General features: G+C 40.0%; 1 protein-coding gene across 2 annotated transcripts in view; it reads left to right on the top strand.

Annotated features, from left to right (window-relative positions):
• GPD2 (glycerol-3-phosphate dehydrogenase 2) overlaps positions 1-21,113 on the top strand; it is a 105,959-nt gene that overhangs the window by 23,772 nt on the left and 61,074 nt on the right. For both annotated transcript variants that reach the window (XM_072982969.2, XM_020801160.3), the window contains exons 3-4: positions 5,431-5,602; positions 20,809-20,933. In XM_072982969.2, coding sequence (XP_072839070.1) covers positions 5,431-5,602; positions 20,809-20,933 — 297 coding nt within the window. The remainder of the gene's footprint in view (positions 1-5,430; positions 5,603-20,808; positions 20,934-21,113) is intronic.

Genomic DNA, 21,113 nt, shown 5'->3' with positions numbered 1-21,113 from the left:
TTAACGATGTTTTCCCATAGCGATGTTTTTTTAAACCAATTAACATCGTTAAGCGAGGCACCACTGTACTTGCCATGTTACAGCTGCATGCACAGCCTTTTCCAAATGAATTCTTGTCCCTACGTTCAGTTTTTCTGTTGAAAAACTTCCTGTTTCTACAAAAAAACTAATTGTTTGATAACATAGATGAGTAGCAATGAATGAATGCCAAATGGCTTCACTTTGAAGTTTAACTAAGTGGTGCAACTGATTGTAGAGGCAGTGACAGTGGTGCTGGAGGAGCCCAAATGGAACTGTTAAACTCTGTGTTAAACTCTGTTGGAAGCAGATGTGGATGAAGACGGCGTAATAAGTGCACTTCAGCTGGTGCAAAACTCTGCTGCCAGACTACTGACTGGGGCCAGCTAGGGGGAGCATATAATGCACCTGTTACAAGAACTGCATTGGCTACCAGTCCGTTTCCAGGCCCAGTTAAAAGTGCTGCTCATTACCTATAAAGCCCTACACAGCTTGGGTCCAGGCTACCTGAAGGACCGTATCTCACTATATGTGCCTCCTCTCAGTCCCATTGCCAGCACAAGCACAGCTGATGGGGACACGGGAGAGAGTCTTCTCAGTGGCAGCTCCCAGGCTATGGAACGCTCTCCCTCGGGAGATCAGGGTGGCCCCTTCCCTTTTATCCTTCCGAAAAAAGCTAAAGACCCATCTTTTCAGGCCGGCTTTTAACAATTATAACTGAATCCCTGAACCCCATTTTAGCAGATAATTTTATTTTTTTTATTTTTTTCATGCTTTAATCTTTTAATTGCATTTTATATCATACATTGTTTAATTCATCTTTTAATATTTAACTTATTGTGTTTTTAAATTTTGTGAATTTTAATGTTGCGAGCCACTTTGGGTCCCTTGTTGGGAGAAATGTGGCATATAAATACTACTACTACTACTACTACTTATTATTATTATTGTTGTTGTTGTTGTTGTTGTTATTATTATTATTATTATTTATTTCATGGAGAGTTCTAACATTAGTGGCTGAAATCCTGTTCCCCTAAATTAAGCCATGTAAGGCTGATGATGTCATCAACTGTGGTGATTTTTCAGAAATAAAATCTGTCTGATTTCACTCTCACTTCTCAGATTCATGTGAACTTCCTTTTATCATGAGAAAGCTATTGGGGGCTGGGCGTCCATGCAGGTCATTAACATTCATATACTATCTGCATAGACCAGTGGGAGTGTGGGAGGGGCGGAGTCACAAGATATAAGAGATTCAGCAGGAGGAGGGGGAGATTTAGATAGGGAGTTTTGAGATGTTTGTTTAAGAACAACATTGCTTGTTTTGTCAAAATCTGTAATAAACAGTTTCTATTTGGTTGTTTTACAATGACATATGGCCTGGACTTTGATCATTAGTAATAGATATTGTTGATGTAATCAACTGGTAGCAGCTGAAAGGCACGTAGCGTGAGCTCTTAGTTTGGTGAAACAAGCTGAGGCCATGTGGAATCGTGACAGGTGCTACAGGGTGGAGTGGGGAGTTTTTAATTAATGAAAATCACTGCCACCAGATGTCTTTACCACCAGCAATGACTTTCCCCATTCTGTAGTGCCCAATGGCTTCTCCATGATGAAAGGAATTTAGTGAGAGCCTTGGGACATCTGGGAATGGGGATCAGAAATTTCTGTTTCTGAAAAATTGCTGTGGCAGATGATGTCATCAACTTTATATAGGAGAGCTGTGTGAACAGGATTTCAACCAGACTATTTTTTTTAGGTCGCTGACTTCTTTAATGCCAAATTGTTTATTTTTCTCGGTGTCCCTATATATAGATACTATGTTGACTTTTGAGTAGAACTCTGGCACTGAATTTTCACTCTTTCTCATTCATCTGTAAAATGAAAAGTGAGTTTGTCTTGGCTATAAAATATGGAGCTCTCCCTGGTCCGTGTCCTGCTGCCAGGCAGTGGGCTTCCCAGGACCAGGCCACAGAGACAGATATCCCGCCCCCAGCATGCAGTCCCCCCCACGCATGCCCACATGCCCACACAACCTGCCCACCTGCACACACAGGTGCCCTGCCCACCTGTAGGTGCATGCGAGCATGCTACGCTCACCCACAAATGAACCACACTCAACCGTGCATGTACACAAGTATGCCCTACTCACCTGCAAGCATGCCACACCCACTCTCAAGCAGGGGGTGCCCCCCCGCACAGATGCCCGCCAACCAGTCCACAGTTTGGAAAAAGTTGGGGACCACTGTTTTAGGGGACTCCTAGCAGTTCTTTGAGATTTCCTATTAGCATTTTAAGAGCCTCGTGGCGCAGTGGTTAAAACGCTGTACTGCAGCTAAAACTGTGCTCACGACCTGGGGTTCAAATCCCAGGTAGCCGGCTCAAGGTTGACTCAGCCTTCCATCCTTCCGAGGTCGGTAAAATGAGTACCCAGCTTGCTGGGGGGGCAATGTGTAGCCTTTATAATTAAAATTGTAAACCGCCCGGAGAGTGCTTGTAGCGCTATGGGGCGGTATATAAATCCAATAAATAAATAAATAAATATAAATAAACTCAAGGGTCCCTTGGAAGGATCTTGACTTGCATGATCATGCAGTGCTCTGGCCTAGCTAGGATCCAGTTAAGACTCAACTCTTTAGCATCCTCCGTCAAGTCACTTCTGACATGGTAACCGTTCTCAGAGTTACTTAATGCTGTTTAGCACAGAGATCTTTCTGTGTATTCTGTATTTACCACACGGGTAAATATTGATAGAGAAATGTCACATTCAAACATAACTATCTCCTTAAAAAAAAAAGAAAGATAAACAAGAACTTTAAATAAGCAAATCTGGCAAAATAACTCAGGCATTTAAACTAATTATTTTTAGTGTACACAGTACTATAGTGATTGTATAACCTGATTTTAACTAAGGGTGTGATCATTTCTTTTCCAGAATTGGGTAGAGGTTCAGTATATAGCCATCATTTCTCTCAGTTTAGGGAGCATTTTGAACTTGTCATAAAATACATACTGAACTGTTAGTACCCAGCAACAGCATCTCTATGCATTGTACATCAGAAATATGAAATATAAGTCAAAAGGAGTAACTGAAGAGAGCACATAATAAATTCAAGATAAATCTAGCAGATAGAATAAAAATACTGTGCCCTATTAAAAAATAAACCTAGTAAAGTAGAAGAATGCTGTGTTCTGAAAGCACTAAAGTAATTCTTAAAATGTTCCCCATTATGTCAACACACTATTGTTGGTGTGACAGTCTTAGCTGTAGTGGCTTTGAAGAAAAATGGTGCCATTAGTATGTTATTAGCTGTAAAGGTGTGGTAGACATCCTATGTGTATTCCCGTTCCCTAAGTGTAGGTGGAAATGTAGAATCTTTTAGATAACACTGATAGAAAATCCACAGTGCATATCTACTTAGAGTCATGTCCTATTACATGCAGTGATATTTACTTTGAGTTATGTGTAATTGCCCTAGTCATATTTCTGTGACTTCCACAGCTAGAAGAGAGGGATACGAACTGGCATATGTGAATATGGTAGTGTAGGGAAATAGTGAATAGTGTTGGTGTAAGTTGCAGTTTGGTAGGCTAGATGCCTTTAGTGCAGCTGAAATGTGCACATGGTTTGCTACCTTTGCCTCATGTTTGTCTGCATCATCTTCCCTACAACCAAAGCCTAGCAAACTATCACATTCAGTTGTGACTGTGTAGAAGCCACTTGTGCCTTTGGTGTGGCGTGGAGCAAGCACAGTTACAGCTTCATAATCCAAAATCAGGTTTCTGAAAAGCTACAGGAGAAGGCTTTTTATGAGTACCATGTCTTCTTATTTACTTCTACCACTGTGGGAGACTTGGTATATAAAAGATGTGATCAACTAATTCTTGGTGATCACATTCTCCCCTTTACCTAGGAGGCCGACATAAGTCTGTTGACTTGACAACTTGACACAGATTCTCCCCATCCTCTAGAAAACAGAAAGAATTTGGACAATGTGATAGAGAAGGGTAAAAGATCAAAATTTAGTTTGTTAAAAAGATCCAGTCATTCTTTTGCAGCACATATTAACATGTTTCAAGATATTTCAGAGGCTAGCCTGACACACTCCAGAATGGGAACGTTCTAGGACAAAACCACCTCTGGCTTTTTTCTTTGCTTTACCAGGCTGCTTGTCAAATTAAAATTACATTTGCTGAATTTTTTCTTTCATTCACCAGCCTGTTTCCTGCCATAGTTTATTTACACTTGCCAGTGAAAGCCTGTTGGTGCTCTGAGACTATCCAACATTACTATGCATAAGATCAACGGATAAGAAAGGAGGGAGGGAAAGAAAGATGATACTTTTGTGAACACACACAGAAACCCTTCCATCAGCCTCAGTTTTACTTGATAGTAGAGCACCTAGACAAAACAGGACAGTCCTTTAGAAAAAGAAGCACTGACGTGATTGGTAGATTGAGTGGTTGGTTGTCAAAACAGAAAGCCCATCACAAATGCTGAAAAATGCCATGAACAACACCACTCCCTGTTGGCCATATGTTAGGTGCATGAAGACATATATAGAGAGAGCACAGGATTTTAAGTAACTCTGTTTATGATCAAGGTGCCTGGTTACTTTTCATTATACCTACTCCAACTAGTGTAAGTATTTGAGGTGAATTGAGACCTGTAAAGATAGACTGTCTCCACCACCACTGCCGCCATATATGCAGTATATAACCAACATTGTGATTTGTATTTATTAATTCCAGTCTGAATAAATTTCCCAAATAAAGGTGTTCTTTGGTTAAACTTTAAGAAAGGCTTAGATGCCCACAGGTGCAACAGCAGAAACAAGTGACATTTATAATAATAACACTTGGTAGTTAATGGGTTTGTACCAACAAAGAATTCCACATACAGTGGTGCCTCGTATTACGACGTTAATTCGTTCCAGCCAGATCGCTGTAGAACGAAAATGTCGTAATGCGAAAATAAAAAGCCCATTGAGACGCATTGAAACCCCTTCAATGCGTTCCAATGGGCTGGAAACTCACCGTCCAGCAAAGATCCTCCATAGAGCGGCCATTTTCGGTGCCTGTGCAGCGAGAAATCCGTCCCAGAAAACAGCGGGGAGCCATTTTATTTACCCGGCGGCCATTTTGAAACCGCCAGTCAGCTGTCTGAAAATCGTCGTTTTGCGAAGAATCGGTTCCCAAAGCAGGGAACCGATCATCGTAAGCGAAAAATCCCCATTCAGACCCTCGTTTTGCAATAGCAAAAAATCACCGTAATGCGGTTTCATCATAAAGCGGGCAATCGTAAAGCGGGCAATCGTAAAGCGAGGCACCACTGTACATTCTCAGCACTATGCAGTTCCAAATCTCTGTCCTTAATTTAACTCTGAATACTTTTGTCTTTTCTGCTTCCAGGGTCATCTTGCTTCAGTTGAAGCTGCTGAATGTAGACCCTTAAAGATGATAGACTCCCTTCCCTCCAGAGAGAGTCATCTACAGGCCCTGCGGGAAACCTATGAATTTGATGTTCTTGTTATAGGTGGAGGTGCCACAGGAAGCGGTTGTGCCTTAGATGCTGTTACGAGAGGTGGGTTCTCTAAATGAAGACATAAGTGGTACCTTCCCCACCACAAGGTCTAAATGTGTATTTGAAACATCATTCAAACTATAGAGACACGAGTGGTCCCCTTTTCTTTCACCCAACATTTCCCATTGTTCTTCCAAGCTAATGTAAATCCCATCACTAGCCTATGGTGAATTCTAGAGTGTTCTTAAATGCTAGATTGGAGCAAGGAATATACCCAGCAAAAACTTAAAACGTAAACAAGCCCATGTCATCTTGGTACATATCCCAGAACCATATCTTAAAACCAGGAAATATAGTAAATTGCCTTTTGTTGAAATGTAAGATTACAGATTGGCAACAAACCGTAGAAAGTTACTGTATAAAAGTAACTTGGTCTAGTTACTTATAACGTTTAGTAATTAGTTATAATTGCTTTATAAGGAAAAAGGACGTAACTTATTAGTAATTCTGTTGCTCGTTACTTTTTGTTACTTTGAAAAATACCTGTCAAAATGCCTCTAAAATGCTTATAAATTCCCTTTGAAAGTAACTAGAAAATATGATTCAGTGCACGAGTAAACTTATTCCCAAATAGTACTCTTGAAATATGACTTTGTTTTTACCTTGTTATCCCTCGTTATCTCTCTTTCTCTCCTGACTTTTCTAAAATGTATTTTTGAAAAGCATTCACTTTATTTGTAGTTGTACCATGTTTGAAAATTTTTCTTCAGACCAATTACTCCTTGGTTTGACCATCTGAAAATATTCCATTTGCAGGCTGTCTCCCCCCTTCTTTTTTGGGCGTTCCATATCATTCACTTAAAATATGTACATCATCCCACCTGCCTTTGCTGGGGTCCTGTCTTACATTACACTTTTCTGCCTATGGCTTGTGCCCCACCCAGACAGCTGGTGGACATCTCTACATTCAGCCACATTTTATTCTTGTCCCCAAATTAATTGAAATATGTTTTCTTTCCTTTGTAGCATTGAGCTACCCATTATTCCTTCACCCCACCATACCTCAGCAGCAAAAGTACATGCATTAAGGCAAAACTGGAAGAATAAATTACTCTCTATGTGAGAAAAATAGTATTTTTTCTGCCTGTATCCATTTATTGATAAAGATAAGCTTGTCAAAGATGCAATGTTTTTTGGTTTAAAATAAAGAGCATGGATGAATCAGGAAAACTGGACACATACAAGGAAAAAGAGAAATTATAACACAAAGGAAGCAAAGTTTAGAAATCAGGTACTAGAGCAGGGTGAACAGAAGTTTGTGGGGTCACTTTTGGTTTTTTGCCAAAATGTCTGGATTCACCAGTGCACCTAGTTATGTAAGAGATACCACAGACTTTCTGAAGAAATGTCCTCCCTCATGACCTCCCTGACAAACACCATCGTATGGATGTAGATGCTCTCTTCACGAACATCCCACACACGGGTGGTTTACAGGCTGTCAGAAATATAATTCAAAATAAGGAGGGAGCACGCATAGTCACCACCTGCTACAACTTTGTATTCACACACAGCTGTTTCACATTTGACAATAAAACCTAGATTCAGATCACATTTGACAATAAAACCTAGATCCAGATCAGCGGCATCTCCATGGGCACTCACATAGCTCCACAATATGCAAATATATTTATGGCTGACCTAGAACTTTCTTTCTTTACTGTTGTACCTCTCCTCTATTTGAGGTACCCCCTTCACGGATTGCTGCCTTGTTGTGGCGAAGGGGCTTGAGTAATTTAGAGAAGCTATGGGCTATGCCGTGCAGGGACACCCAAGACGGACAAGTCATAGTGGAGAGTTCTGACTAAATATGATCCACCTGGAGCAGGAACTGCTAAGCCACTCCAGTATCTTTGCCAAGAAAACTCCATGAACAGAAACAAAAGGCTAAAAGATATGACGCTGGAAGATGATCCCCTCAGGTTAGAAGGCATCCAATATGCTACTGAGGAAGAGCGGAGGACAAGTACAAGTAGCTCCAGAGCTAATGAAGTGGTTGTGCCAAAGCCAAAAGGACGCTCAGCTGTGGACGTGCCTGGAAGTGAAAGGAAAGTCCAATGCTCCAAAGAAAAATACTGCATAGGAACCTGGAATGTAAGATCTATGAACCTTGGGAAGCTGGATGTGGTCAAACAGGAGATGGCAAGAATAAACATTGACATCCTGGGCGTCAGTGAACTAAAATGGACAGGAATGGGCAAATTCAATTCAGACGATTATCATAGGGAGTCAACAGATAAAAGGAATAGCAGGTAGAAATGGAGTAGCTCTCATAGTCAACAAAAGAGTGGGAAAAGCTGTACTGGGATACAGTCTCACAAATGATAGAATGATTTCAATACGAATCCAAGGCAGACCTTTCAACATCACAGTCATCCAGATTTATGCACCGACCACCTATGCTGAAGAGGCTGAAATGGACCAATTCTATGAAGATTTATTTCTAGAACTGGCACCAAAGAAAGATGTTCCTGCCATTATAGAGGATTAGAATGCTAAAGTAGGGAGACAAGAGATAAAAAGGAACAACAGGTAAGTTTGGCCTTGGAGTTCAAAACGAAACAGGGCAAAGGCTAATAGAGTTTTGTCAAGAGAACAAGCTGGTCATCATAAACACTCTTTTCCAACAACACAAGAGGCAACTCTACACAAGGACATCATCAGACGGGCAATACCGAAATCAGATTGATTATGTTCTCTGCAGCCAAAGATGGAGAAGCTCTATACAGTCAGAAATAATAATAATAATAATAATAATAATAATAATAATAATAATAATAATAATAATAATAATAATAATAATAATAATAATAATAATAATAATAATAATAATAATAATAATAATAATAATAATAATAATAATAATAATAATCTGGAGCTGATTTGGCTCTGATCATCAGCTTCTTATAGCAAAACTCAAGCTTATACTGAAGAAAGTAGGAAAAACCACTGGGCTAGGCAGGTATAATCTAAACCAAATCCCTTATGAGTACACCGTGGAAGTAAAGAACAGATTTAAATAAATAGTTTTGGTGGACAGAGTGCCCGAAGAACTTTGGGTGGAGGCTCGTAACATTCTACAGGAGGCAGCAACAAAAACCATCCCAAAGAAAAAGAAATGCAAGAAATCAAAGTGGCTGTCCAAGGAGGACTTACAAATAGCAGAGAAGAGAAGGAAGACAAAATGCAAGGGAGATAGGAGACGTTACAGGAAACTGAATGCAGATTTCCAAAGAATAGCAAGGAGAGACAAGAGGGCCTTCTTAAATGAACAGTGCAAAGATATAGAGGAAAATAATAGAAAGGGAAAAACCAGAGATCTGTTCAAGAAAATTGGAGCTATTAAAGGAGTATTTTGTGCAAAGATGGACGTGATAAAGGGCAAAAATGGGAGGGACCTAACAGAAGCAGAAGACATCAAGAAGAGGCTGCAAGAATACACAGAAAGATCTGGATGTCCTGGACAACCCAGATAGTGTGGTTGTTGACCTTGAGCCGGACATCCTGGAGAGTGAAGTCAAGTGGGCCTTAGAAAGCCTGTCTAACAACAAGGCCAGTGGAGGTGATGGCATTCCAGTTGAACTGTTTAAAATCTTAACAGATGACGCTGTTAAAGTGCTACATTCAATATGACTGCGAATTTGGAAAACTCAACAGTGGCCAGAGGACTGGAAAAGATCAGTCTACATCCCAATCCGAAAGAAGGGCAGTGCCAAAGAATGCTCCAACTACCGCACAATTGCACTCATTTCAGACGCTAGCAAGGTTGTGCTCAAAATCCTCCAAGGTAGGCTTCAGCAGTATGTGGCTGAGAACTCCCAGAAGTATAAGCTGGATTTCAAAGAAACCAAATTGTTAACATGTTGATCATGGAGAAAGCCAGAGAATTCCAGAAAAACTTCTACTTCTGCTTCATTGACTATGCAAAAACCTTTGACTGTGTGGATCACAGCAAACTGTGGCAAGTTCTTAAAAGAAATTGGAGTGCCTGATCACCTTATCTATCTCCTGAGAAACCTATACGTGGGACAGGAAGCAACAGTTAGAACTGGATATGGAACAACTGATTGGTTCAAAATTGGGAAAGGTGTACAACAAGGCTTTATATTATCTCCCTGTTTATTTAATTTATATGTAGAAAACACCATACAAAAGGCTGGACTGGATGAATCCCAAACTGAAATTAAGATTGCCGGGAGAAATATCAATAACCTCAGATATGTAGATGATACCACTCTGATGGCAGAAAGTGAGGAGGAATTAAAGAACCTCTTAATGAGGGTGAAAGAGGAGAGCGCAAAAAGTGGTCTGAAGCTCAACATCAGAAAAACTAAGATCATGGCCACTGGTCCCATCACCTCCTGGGAAATACAGTGGTGCCTCGCTTAATGACGATAATCCATTCCAGGAAAATGGCCATTAAGCAAAAACATCGTAAAATGAAATTAAAAACCCCATTGAAATGCATTGAAACCTGTTCAATGCATTCCAATGAGGTAAAAACTCACCATCCAGCGAAGATCCTCCATACGGCGGCCATTTGCGCTGCCTGTATAGTGAGGAATCCGTCCCTAAACACAGCAGGGAGCCATTTTAAGCACCTGGCGGCCATTTTGAAAACCCGACGATCAGCTGTTTTGATCGTCATAATGAGAAGAATTGGTTCCCGAAGCAGGGAACCGATCGTTGCAAAGCGAAAAAAATCCATTTAGACCATCGTTTTGCGGTCGCAATTGTGATCGCAAAAAGATCATTGTACAGCAATTTTGTCGTAATGCGGGGCAATTGTTAAGCGAGGCACCACTGTAGAAGGGGAAAATATTGAGGTAGTGACAGATTTTACTTTCTTGGCCTCCATGATCACTGCAGATAGTGACAGCAGCCATGAAATTAAAAGGCAGCTGCATCTTGGGAGTTTTTTAGTGGCAATATATGGAGATGAGAGCTGGACCATAAAGAAGGCTGACCACCGAAGAATTGATGCTTTTGAATTGTGGTGCTGGAGGAGACTCTTGAGAGTCCCCTGAACTGCAAGGAGAACAAACCTATCCGTTCTGAAGGAAATGAAGCCTGAGTGCTCACTGGAAGGACAGAGCCTGAAGCTGAGGCTCCAATACTTTGGCCATCTCATGAGAAGAGAAGACTCCTTGGAAAAGACCCTGTTGTTGGGAAAATGTGAAGGCAAGAGGAGAAGGGGACAATAGAGGATGAGATTGTTAGATAGTGTCCTCAAAGCTACCAACATGAACTTGATCAAATTCCGGGAGGCAGTGGAAGGTAGGAGGCCTGGCGTGCTCTGGTCCATGGGGTCAGGAAGAGTTGTGTGATCTATGCTATCTGCTGCCAACAGTGCCCTTCTGCACTCTACATAGGACGAACAGGACAATTTCTATGCAGAAGATTCTTGGAAGCAAATCAGACACAAGAAATCATAATGCACAGAAATCTCTCGAACCAGGATACCCTTCACAAGACAGAAAAGTTACTATTCTGGTGAGTTAAAACTTTAGAAATGACCCCTTCACAACTGCAGGAATATATTGGATACCTTGCGGTTGTGGCCAGGTATATACTGTGACCACAAAATGCAGCATCCACACCAGAATCAAAGAACATGAATGACACTGCAGACTAAACCAACCGGAAAAATAGGCAGTAGTTGAACATGCCCTGAAACAAGCTGGACATGAAGTCCTATTTCAAAATACAGAAGTACTGGACAACTCCTGTAGTCATTATGTTAGACTACACAGGGAAGCTATTGAATTCCACAAACACCAGCAGAGCTTCAACAAAAAAGAAGAAAGTCTAAAACTCAACAAGGCCTGTCTCCCAGCACTGAAAAATACAGCCTGCAAAAGGTCAACGAACTACACAGCCACAAGGACCAGTGATGAGTGCACACAAAAGACTAGCTAACGACACCCATGAAGCACAGTGATATATCATCTCTCCCCCCCCCCCCCTTATCAACCATAACAAAAAAACCACTATAATCACCCAATCTCCTGAAAAGGACAAAAAGCTGGCTTGGGAACAGTGGTGGGGAACACAGTTAAATTGTATTTTGATTTGTGTATTTTATGTTTATGTTTTAGATAATAATTTTTTTTTAAAAAAAAGGTCAACGAACTCTACCTGGCTGCAAGGAGGGGTGATCACTGCACACAAAAGACCAGCTAATGATACCCATCAATCACAGTGACAGGTCATCTCTCCACCTTATCACAACAATACACCCACAACAAAAAACACACTGATCACCATAATCACCCATTCTCCTGAAAAATGAGAAAAAGCTGAACCCATAGCTATAAATACTCAATTAGCCCACAAACTGCATCAGACAACAGACAGAGTTCTGAGTACTGTTTCTGAAGATGCCGGCCACAGAGACTGGTGAAATATTAGGAAGAAAAACTTTCAGAACACGGCCAAACAGCTCGAAAAACCTACAACAACCATATAGAAAAAGAATCTGGAGAACAGCTGAGATAAAATGTATACTGCTAGACACCTGTATCAATGGATTAAATACCAGTCATGGTTTCTTAAGTGATTATCAATACGTTAGCAATAATGATGGTGTTATCTGTTGTTATTTTCCTTCTTTTCAGAAAAAGGCTCAAGGGGGAAGTTTTCCATTATTGATATTACCACATATTGTTCCTCTGTTGTTTCCCTTAATCACATTACTGCTTACAGTTAGTCTTTAAAGAGCCACAACCTCAGTTTTTGCTTTTGTTTTATTTATTTATTTATTTAACTTATATGCCGCCCCCTCTACCCAAAGGTCTCTGGGCGGCTTACAACAATTAAAATTCAATTAAAATACAATAAAAGACAAAATGGTTAAAATACAATTAAAATTGCCATCAGGACCCACAGTTGATGTTTTGTTTTCTGTTTCTTGTTGGAATGTTAACAGAACCTGACTTCAAAAGAACTGAACACCAAATAGGGATCAGAAATCATTACAAGGTGTGAAATATACAACCAAACACTCTTAGAGCCTTGTGTAAAGTCTCTGTTTTCTGACTCTTTATGTCTGAGAAAGTGGACGATGTTCTGTGGAAGCTTAAATTAAAATATACATTAGCAAGTTAGTCTTTAAAGTGCTACAACATTTTTGTTTGCTTTTATTTTGTTTTGTGTATCTTGTTGAAACGGATTTACTAACTATTGCTTGATAGAAATGGCCTACACTTAGAATAAAATAATTCAAAGCCTTGGAATGGATTATTATTTTGAACACCAGAACTGAATGAAGGTCACAATTATCTATCCAACTCCTCCTATTCTCCCCACATCTTTTTTCATTTCAATTGTATAATCAAGGGTGTGGAAGAGTCAGGTTTTTGCTATTGTTGAATGGGCAGGAACCACAAATCCCACGCCAATTTACTGTTCGTCAGCAGAGATGTATCAGTAGATCCCAGTTTATTTAATGCTCACTCTGTTCTAAAACAAAGTGGCTGGCCAGTGTTCACACATGTGGCTTTACTTTTTCCAAACATTTTTCAGAATATTCAGGATACTATACTACCTGTTTGAGGTTGGCTTGAATAATCTGCTGTGACACAGAATCGTAGCTCTGTAAATGTATGTTTTTCTTTTATTTGTTTTCTCCTCCCTGCCAGTTTTTGTTGTTTGGGATGTAATGTTGGAATTGAAGAAAATTATGATTGTACCTGTGTTTGTGATCGGCCATGTTGGTTTCATTCTACGTTGGTAGAACTATACAAGAAAGCCACATTTATGCTGTTCTATATTTATCCATTTCTTACGATATACATTGATTGTATCATTGGCTTTCTGAAGTGTGAAATCATCCTAGGCATTTGGTTAATGAGTTGTGTATTGTTGCTCTTCATTCATGGGATTTGCTCTCATATTAAGTTTGATGCTTCACTTAACAAATTCTGCTTTCTCTCTGTTTGATATGTTTTTGCCAAATTATTCCTGATTGTATCCATTAATCTTCAGTCACATTTGACAAAAATAAATTGCTCTGATCTTCTAAAGATACTGGGAATAATTAGATTTTTTTTTTTAGGACACTAAAGTTTAGGGAGACCAAGAGAGGCTAATGTGGTTGTTTATACTAGACTTTTAAAAAAAGCATTGCAGCATCCTTAAGATAATACTATAATGCATAGTAAAGGAGAGCAAAGGATGCTGGTCACCCTCATTTCCTCTTTGGATATGCAGAGTCATTTTGCTGTCCTCATCCACCTGTGGAAGGATTTTGTTGCACTTGGTCTTCTTGTTTTCCTGCTTGCACAGTTTTCTTTTCAGAAATTGCCACATGGAAAGGGTAGGCTCTTAATAGTTGCCACACTGGCAGGTCTTACCATTTTATTTAGTTTTCAAGATTGCAGAAGAACTTTACAGATTAATGTCTGGCCATGCTTTACCTCCTTCCTCCACAGGAGACTACATTTCCAGTCTTTTGGATGCTTATCTTAATTGGATTTATTTTCTGAATTACTACATTTTATGAAACAGACAAGTAACCATTTATTTTTGTGTGTTTGTGGCTGATCATCTCCTGATAACTCTGTTATTTCACACTGCATTTACTGATAATTCAAACACATATGTGTACACACACACACGTGTGTGTGTGTGTGTGTGTGTGTCTGTGTGTGTGTGTGTGTGTGTGTGTGTAAAATGGAGCTGAGAATATACTTTTAAGTTTGGTATGAACTGCTACAGTAGTTATTTCCACATCTCTTCTGCTGCTTTTATTTTAAGTTAAGCCTATTGAATGTGCAGTACACTTATCGTGGCAGCTGATAACTGTTTGGAAATGCTCTTCAACATATTTATTCATGACTTGGATGAGAAGGTGCATGGAATGCTTATCAAATTTGCATGTGGCACAAAACTGAGTGGAATAGCTAATGCCTTGGAAGACGGAAACAACATTGAAAAAGATCCTGATAGGCTCAAGCACTGGGTTGAAAACAACAGAATGAAATTTAACAAGGATAAGTGCAAAGTCCCACACCTAAGAAAAGCAAACCAAATGCACAGTTACAGGATGCAGAATACTTGGCTCAACAATACTATAGGCAAGAAGAATCTTGGAATTATCAAAAATCACAAACTGAATATGAGCCAACGGTGTGATGCAGCTGCCAAAAAAAAAAAAAAAGGGCAAATGCTATTTTAGACTGCATTAGCAGAAGTATAGTCTCTAAACCCCATGAAGTACTAGTTCCACTCTATTCTGCCCTGGCTAGGCCTTATCTTGAGTGCTGTGTCTAGTTCAGGACACCATATTTTAAGAAGGATGCCGACAAACTGGAACAAGTTCAGAGGTGGGCAATAAGAATGATCAGGGGACTGGAAACCTTGCCCTGTGAGGAAAGACTGAAAGAACTGGACATGTTTAGCCTTGAGAAAAGAAGATTGAAAGAAGATATGGCAGCATTTTTCAAATGCTTGTCATACAGAAGAGGGCAGGATCTGTTCTCAGTCAGATTCAAGTTATAGGAAGCCAGATTTCAGTTGAATATCAGTAAAAAACATTCTTAGTGTTAGAGCAGTACAACAGTGACACCCGTGACCTCAAGAGGTGGTGAACGCTCTAACGCTGAAGGCAATCAAGAGAAAGTTAAACATCCCTCTGCCAGATGTACTTTTATTTGGATTGCTGCATTGAGTAAGTGGTTGGATTCAATAGCCTTATAAACCAGGTAGGGGGTGGTGGCGCTGCGGGCTAAACCGCAGAAGCCTTTGTGTGCTGCAGGGTCAGAAGACCAGCAGTCGTAAGATTGAATCCACACGACGGAGTGAGCTCCCGTCGCTTTGTCCCAGCTCTTCACCAACCTAGCAGTTCAAAAGCATGCAAATGCGAGTAGATAAATAGATACCACCTCAGTGGGAAGGTAAACAGCGTTCCGTGTATAGCCACGTTGGCCACGTGACAACGGAAACTGTCTTCAGACAAACACTGGCTCTGTGGCTTGGAAACGGGGATGAGCACTGCCCCCTAGAGTCGAACACGACTGACTAAAATGTCAAGGGGAACCTGTATAAACCAGGAACCCCCAACCCCTGGTCCACGGACCAGGCCACGGAGACAGATCTCCCCCCACACACACTCCCTCCCGCACAGGCCCTTCGCACATGCATGTGAGGGCCCTGAGCACCCCCCCTCCCTTCACACATGCACATGAGTGGGCATGCGCCCATGCAAGTGCCCCTGTCCCTTCGTGTGTGCTTGTGAGCGAGGGGGGGGGTGCCCTGCCTTCCCCAACCGGTCCGCAGTAAAAAGGTTGGGGACCACTGTTATAGACCCTTTCCAATTCCATTATTTTATGATTCTATGAATGCCAGAACCACCATCTGTTTATTTCTACTTGTGTAATGCCCCTCTTATGCCCCAAAGAATCATAAAGTGGCTTTCATATGGTCAGTGAAAAAAAGAAAAGAAAATATAATGCCTGCCATTGCCTTGCCACCAGAAGAGTCATAGCATGAGAGGAAAAGGGAAAGAACAAGAAAGAGGAAAAATCCAAGTTGTCATTGTAGCAGCTCTGATGAAATGGCTCTGATTCCCATCTCAATACTGGCTCCACTGCCTTCTCAAATGCTGTCTAGTCGGATGTCTCGAAACAGATGATGATAGAAATCACTTTATTTGTCAGAGAGTTTGTTTTTCTTTTTCATGGTGTACTGCGATAGTATGTGTTTGTGTGTACGGACATGCACACACAAACAATGGCAAGATCCAGAGGAGTGAAATTTCTCCCCCAGACCTGCCTTTTTTCTGCTGTAAAGGTAAAGGTTCTCCTTGATATTTTTAGTCCAGCCATGTCCGACTATAGGGGGCGGTGCTCATCCCGTTTTTCAAGCTGTAGAGCTAGTGCTTGTCCGAAGACAGTTTCCATTGTCACATGGCCAGCCTGACTAGGGAAAGCCGTTTTACCTTCCCACCGAGGTGTTACCTATTTATCTACTTGCATTTGCATGCTTTCGAACTGCTAGGTTGGCGAGGAGCTGGGACAAAGTAATCAGTTCTAAAGTTTATAGGTGGTGAAAGAAGTTTTTGGTGGTAACACCACTCAAAATGTGCTTCATCTCTAATTTGTATCCTGCTCTATGTTCTGTCTGAAAATTTCTGCTGGCTGTTTGTTTTTGAAAGCATGAATACGTACTCTCAGCTCCCTCTGAAACAAAAAACATAAAAATTCCAACTCAACTCAAGATACAAAAGGAGCAGGAGAAGCAGAACTTTATTTTGGGACAGTGAGTCGTCTTTGACCCATCCCTTTTCCTTCACTGGAACTTGCTGTGTGATTTGTAACAGAAGGGCTAAAAACATTGTTCTGAGGAAATCCTTGGTGGCAGTTTCCTTTTAATGGCTTGCCTTGTTTATTGCAGCCTCTGAGCCTGAGATTCAATGGGGTGGTAATGGAATTGTAGTAGCAGCATTTTGAAAGGAAAAACATTCTATGGGTCCTCCTCCTCTCCTGAGATCTCTGGTCTCGGCTTGATGAGAGAAGGAAACATGAAACTGATATACACAGATCAGCAGTGTATCTTAAAGACCAAGATACCTTATTTGAGGCACAACTGATGCATTTAAATTTTGATTATGGCTATTGAATTAACCGTTTGAACTATCAAAGTAAGGGTTAGCCATGTGGTCTAAACAAAATACAAATCCAAAAATAGGTGATACTTTTCTAGAAAACCGAAAAGTCATTATACAGTTCACGAGTTTTCGTGGACTAGAACACCATCAGGTTTGTACCAGTGTGATGAACTTAAAAGTCCAAATGTACATGGCATGATGGATTTTGCCAGGCATTTTGCTCTTGGATGTAAGGTCCAAAAAGTTATTGGCAAGTTGGAAATTGCCGGGCATGTCTCTCTTAGATGTCTCTCTCAGATGTGAATCCGGAGACTGGTTGCTGTTCTATGATAACAGCTGAGGTATTTGTGGATTGAGTGTAACAACCTAGTTCTCCCAACAAAGAAGCACAGATCATGTGCATACACCCACTTCTCCCATTTATGACCTTTCTTTGAGACAGACATGTTGGTTTGTGAGAGGCTGAGCAATGTTACTGTGCTTTCACCTCTTTTAACATACTGTAACACTACCCATATGTCCAGGCATTCAGGCAATTGCCTAGTGAAGATACTTTACCTTATGTAAGTGTGGCTAAGTGCTATAAATAACCACATTCTAAACTCAGTAAATGTAATGTTGTCACAACACAATTCAGTTTTGTCTAAATGCTGCTTGGCTTCGTCCTGTTTATGGAGTGCATCATATTGCTGATGTACATCCTGTAATATAGGTTTCCTGGGGGGAAAAATAGAATTGGAAGATTTTCCAGAAAACATTCCAGTCCTCTAAGTAAAGTTATCTGAGTTAGCACGTTTGTTTGACTCATTTTTACTCCCAAACACACATTTTTTCTTAATACGATATTTCATATTTAGTACAGAGAAAAACTAAAAAAGGAAATCTATATCAATAGCTATAAAATACTTGAACTGTAATATTTGTTTAGGGGGAAATTAAATTAACCACACAATATAGTATAGTCTAAATCTTACATTCAAAGCTTTATTTTATTAGAATATTTGTCAGCTTGTAGAGATATACTTTGTTGACAGTAGGATATACTTTGTTGACATTTAATTAAAAAATGAAAGAATACTGTACCTGATAGAACACACTGTTTTTAGGATACACATTCATAGAAAGCTATACCTCGAACTGTTATCTCAAAACTTACGCAGAGACTTGCTTTTTCTCAGTTAGGGCATCTTGGATCTTTGTTGGGTTCTTATTCCCCCCCAACCATGACATCATGACAGTTCCTGACCGTTCTGACCATTTAGTGGTGCTTTGCTGCGTCCAAACCAATATTCCAAATTCTTTAGCCAGTACATTCTTCTCTTTATTCAGTGTAATTCCAATATATCTGTATTTGCTAACAGGAGCCATAGTTTCATTTTGGACTTTTAACTGTTTTTTTAAAACTGTTTAGTTTTATTGAGTATATGATCTTGATTATCATAACAATCATTTTTAGATCACCTTCATTATTTACTTTATTGATTTTATTAAATAACCTCTGCACATCATTTGAATCCTCAGGTACTACATAATCTGCATATTTTTGTATGCAGTGTTCTTTGTTGGGTAATGTCCCACAAAAATAATTTAGGATCGATCTCATTTGTAATGAGAACTACAGAAAGAAACCCTAGGGTTCTTGTTTTTAAAAATACTGTAGTATCGTTTTTATAGGGTTCATCTTATTTTAGTAAGGCAGTAGGCCACTGAGTCTCTTACAAACCTGACATGCTACTTATGTGCTTTCATTCATATTAGAAGAGCCATTCTGAATCATCCAAAATACCTATTAGGTCCTGCCTGCTGTTCCACTATTTGTCAACCAGGTGTCCCTTGAAAGCCATCAAGCAGGGCAGGAGAGTAATAGTACTGTCCCATGCACCTGTGACTCAGAGGTGTGCTGCCCTTGACAATTGCTGCCAGCAGTTGTTAGCCCTTAAGCTCCATAAATCCTTCTAAGCTGTCTTTAAAGCCATCCAGCTTGATGGCCATTGCTGCATCTTGTATTGTATGCTGTCTGGAATAGTCCCTTATGTTTACAGAAATGTCAGATCTTCTGTACTTAATTGAGGTTGTATGCCTTTGGGTTCTCATGTAGAAGTGCAGGGGCGTGGGTAGAAGTGTCATGTCTGCATGAGCTAATATAAGGTGCACCAGAAAGTAGATCCCCATCTTGCCAGTGATCATTGGATAATTTCTGGTTTTTGTAGCATCTCCTGATTTGCTGAAATTCTTGCAAAGAATGCTTGGTATAGTGGACCTTAATCTGATCCAGCAAGTTAAAGGGGAAAAAAAAGATAAGAACTTGGTCCATTTTCCCTCTTTTGTTCGGTGTACAAAAAGGTTGTTAAGGTGTATTACAGGATAACCAATCTCTGTGTTAACACTGTCATCAGATGAGAGGATTTTTGTTGATTAATTAGTCGTGCTTTAATTGATAAAAATGTAAATACATTTTTCATGTTACTGAAATGTTGAAATAGGTGTCTTTTTGATATATTGAAGGAGGAGAAAAATTGCTTTTGTTAATTGTATTAATTTAATAATCACTCGTTGTTGAAAGGAGAGGCCATCTTTTAATGCTGTCGTTTCTCTTTTTTGCAGAAACAGGCAGAAACAACCAAAAAACAAACATAGTACAGTATCATGATCCATAATTTTGTCACCTATTGATTTTAAAAATTTCCCAACCAATTTATTAACTGAAGCTTTAGCTGATAGTTGATTAAGCCAGTATTTTTTCCATTTGAAGTGTTTATATCCCACATTACAGGTAAAAAGGCATCCTTGGGAGCCCCACAGAGAGCAATAGTGACAATTCCTAATTAAATACTGATGATAATCATGGCTTGAACCCAGTGTCATGCTTGCTAGTGTAGTGAATGTCTCCTAATGTAGTGGGACTTGCCTACCTTGTAGCCCTCCTGGCAGCTGAGAAATCTCTTCTGAAGAGTTCCCAAGCATGCTGAAGCAGGTTTTTACAGCTTATAATGCCTAAAATGAGGAAAGGAAGTTACCATTCTCCCAGTTCTGCTGATGGAAACAGTTCTGCAGGCTTAATTCTGCTCAGTTACCATAGCTGGGTATCTTCATGTTTACTGACTTTAAGAAGGTGAGCGTGATCTGACAAACTGAGACCCTGGTCAAGCTTTCCTGAGCCAGTCCAACAATCTCATTCATAGTGTAATCTCATATACATCTCCTTGAAAGTATGTGCCATATTGGGTTCAAAGAGGCTCACTCCCAGGATTGTGGCCTTCACATGCTGTGGAAAAGAGCCCAGGTAATAGACAGGTTTATTATTCACTGAATCCTGGTTGCTTCTTGCACATTTCTTCAGATACGTAGTAATTGTTTGTCTATTCTTACATTCTCTAGCTGTGGCCTTTTTCATTTATCACTTTAAAAAAAATAAAAGATTTCCCTGAAGAAGCTGCTGCTCTTCATTGCCAACGAGATGGTGCTGTGCACAGTGAATACAAATTTATCTGTGTTCAGAGTAATTTTTCTTCTGATTGTCTCTACCCCAGAGAAGAGTCTTTAATGAATTACATACAAATTGTGTAATTTAAGAAGTTAATTTGGTTTTCTGGTTACGCAGGCCTAAAAACAGCCCTTGTAGAAAGAGATGATTTCTCATCAGGGACCAGCAGCAGAAGCACTAAATTGATCCATGGCGGAGTGAGATATCTTCAGAAGGCCATCATGAGGCTGGATTTTGACCAGGTAATTGTTTTATGAGGGTAGCTGCAAAGAAAAGAAGAAGAAAAATTCTAACTCAGCTCCCTCCTCCAGATCTAATTAAATTTGTTCTCACATTTATGGTTTTTTAAATGTGGTTTTGAATGCATTCTTTGACTGCTTGCAGCTCACATTGAGCATACCAGTCTCTATCTAGAAGGAAAT

The sequence above is a fragment of the Pogona vitticeps genome, chromosome 1 (genome assembly GCF_051106095.1).
Source record: "Pogona vitticeps strain Pit_001003342236 chromosome 1, PviZW2.1, whole genome shotgun sequence".
Classification (NCBI taxonomy): Eukaryota; Metazoa; Chordata; class Lepidosauria; order Squamata; family Agamidae; genus Pogona; species Pogona vitticeps.
This window is presented reverse-complemented; position numbering and strand designations above follow the sequence as displayed.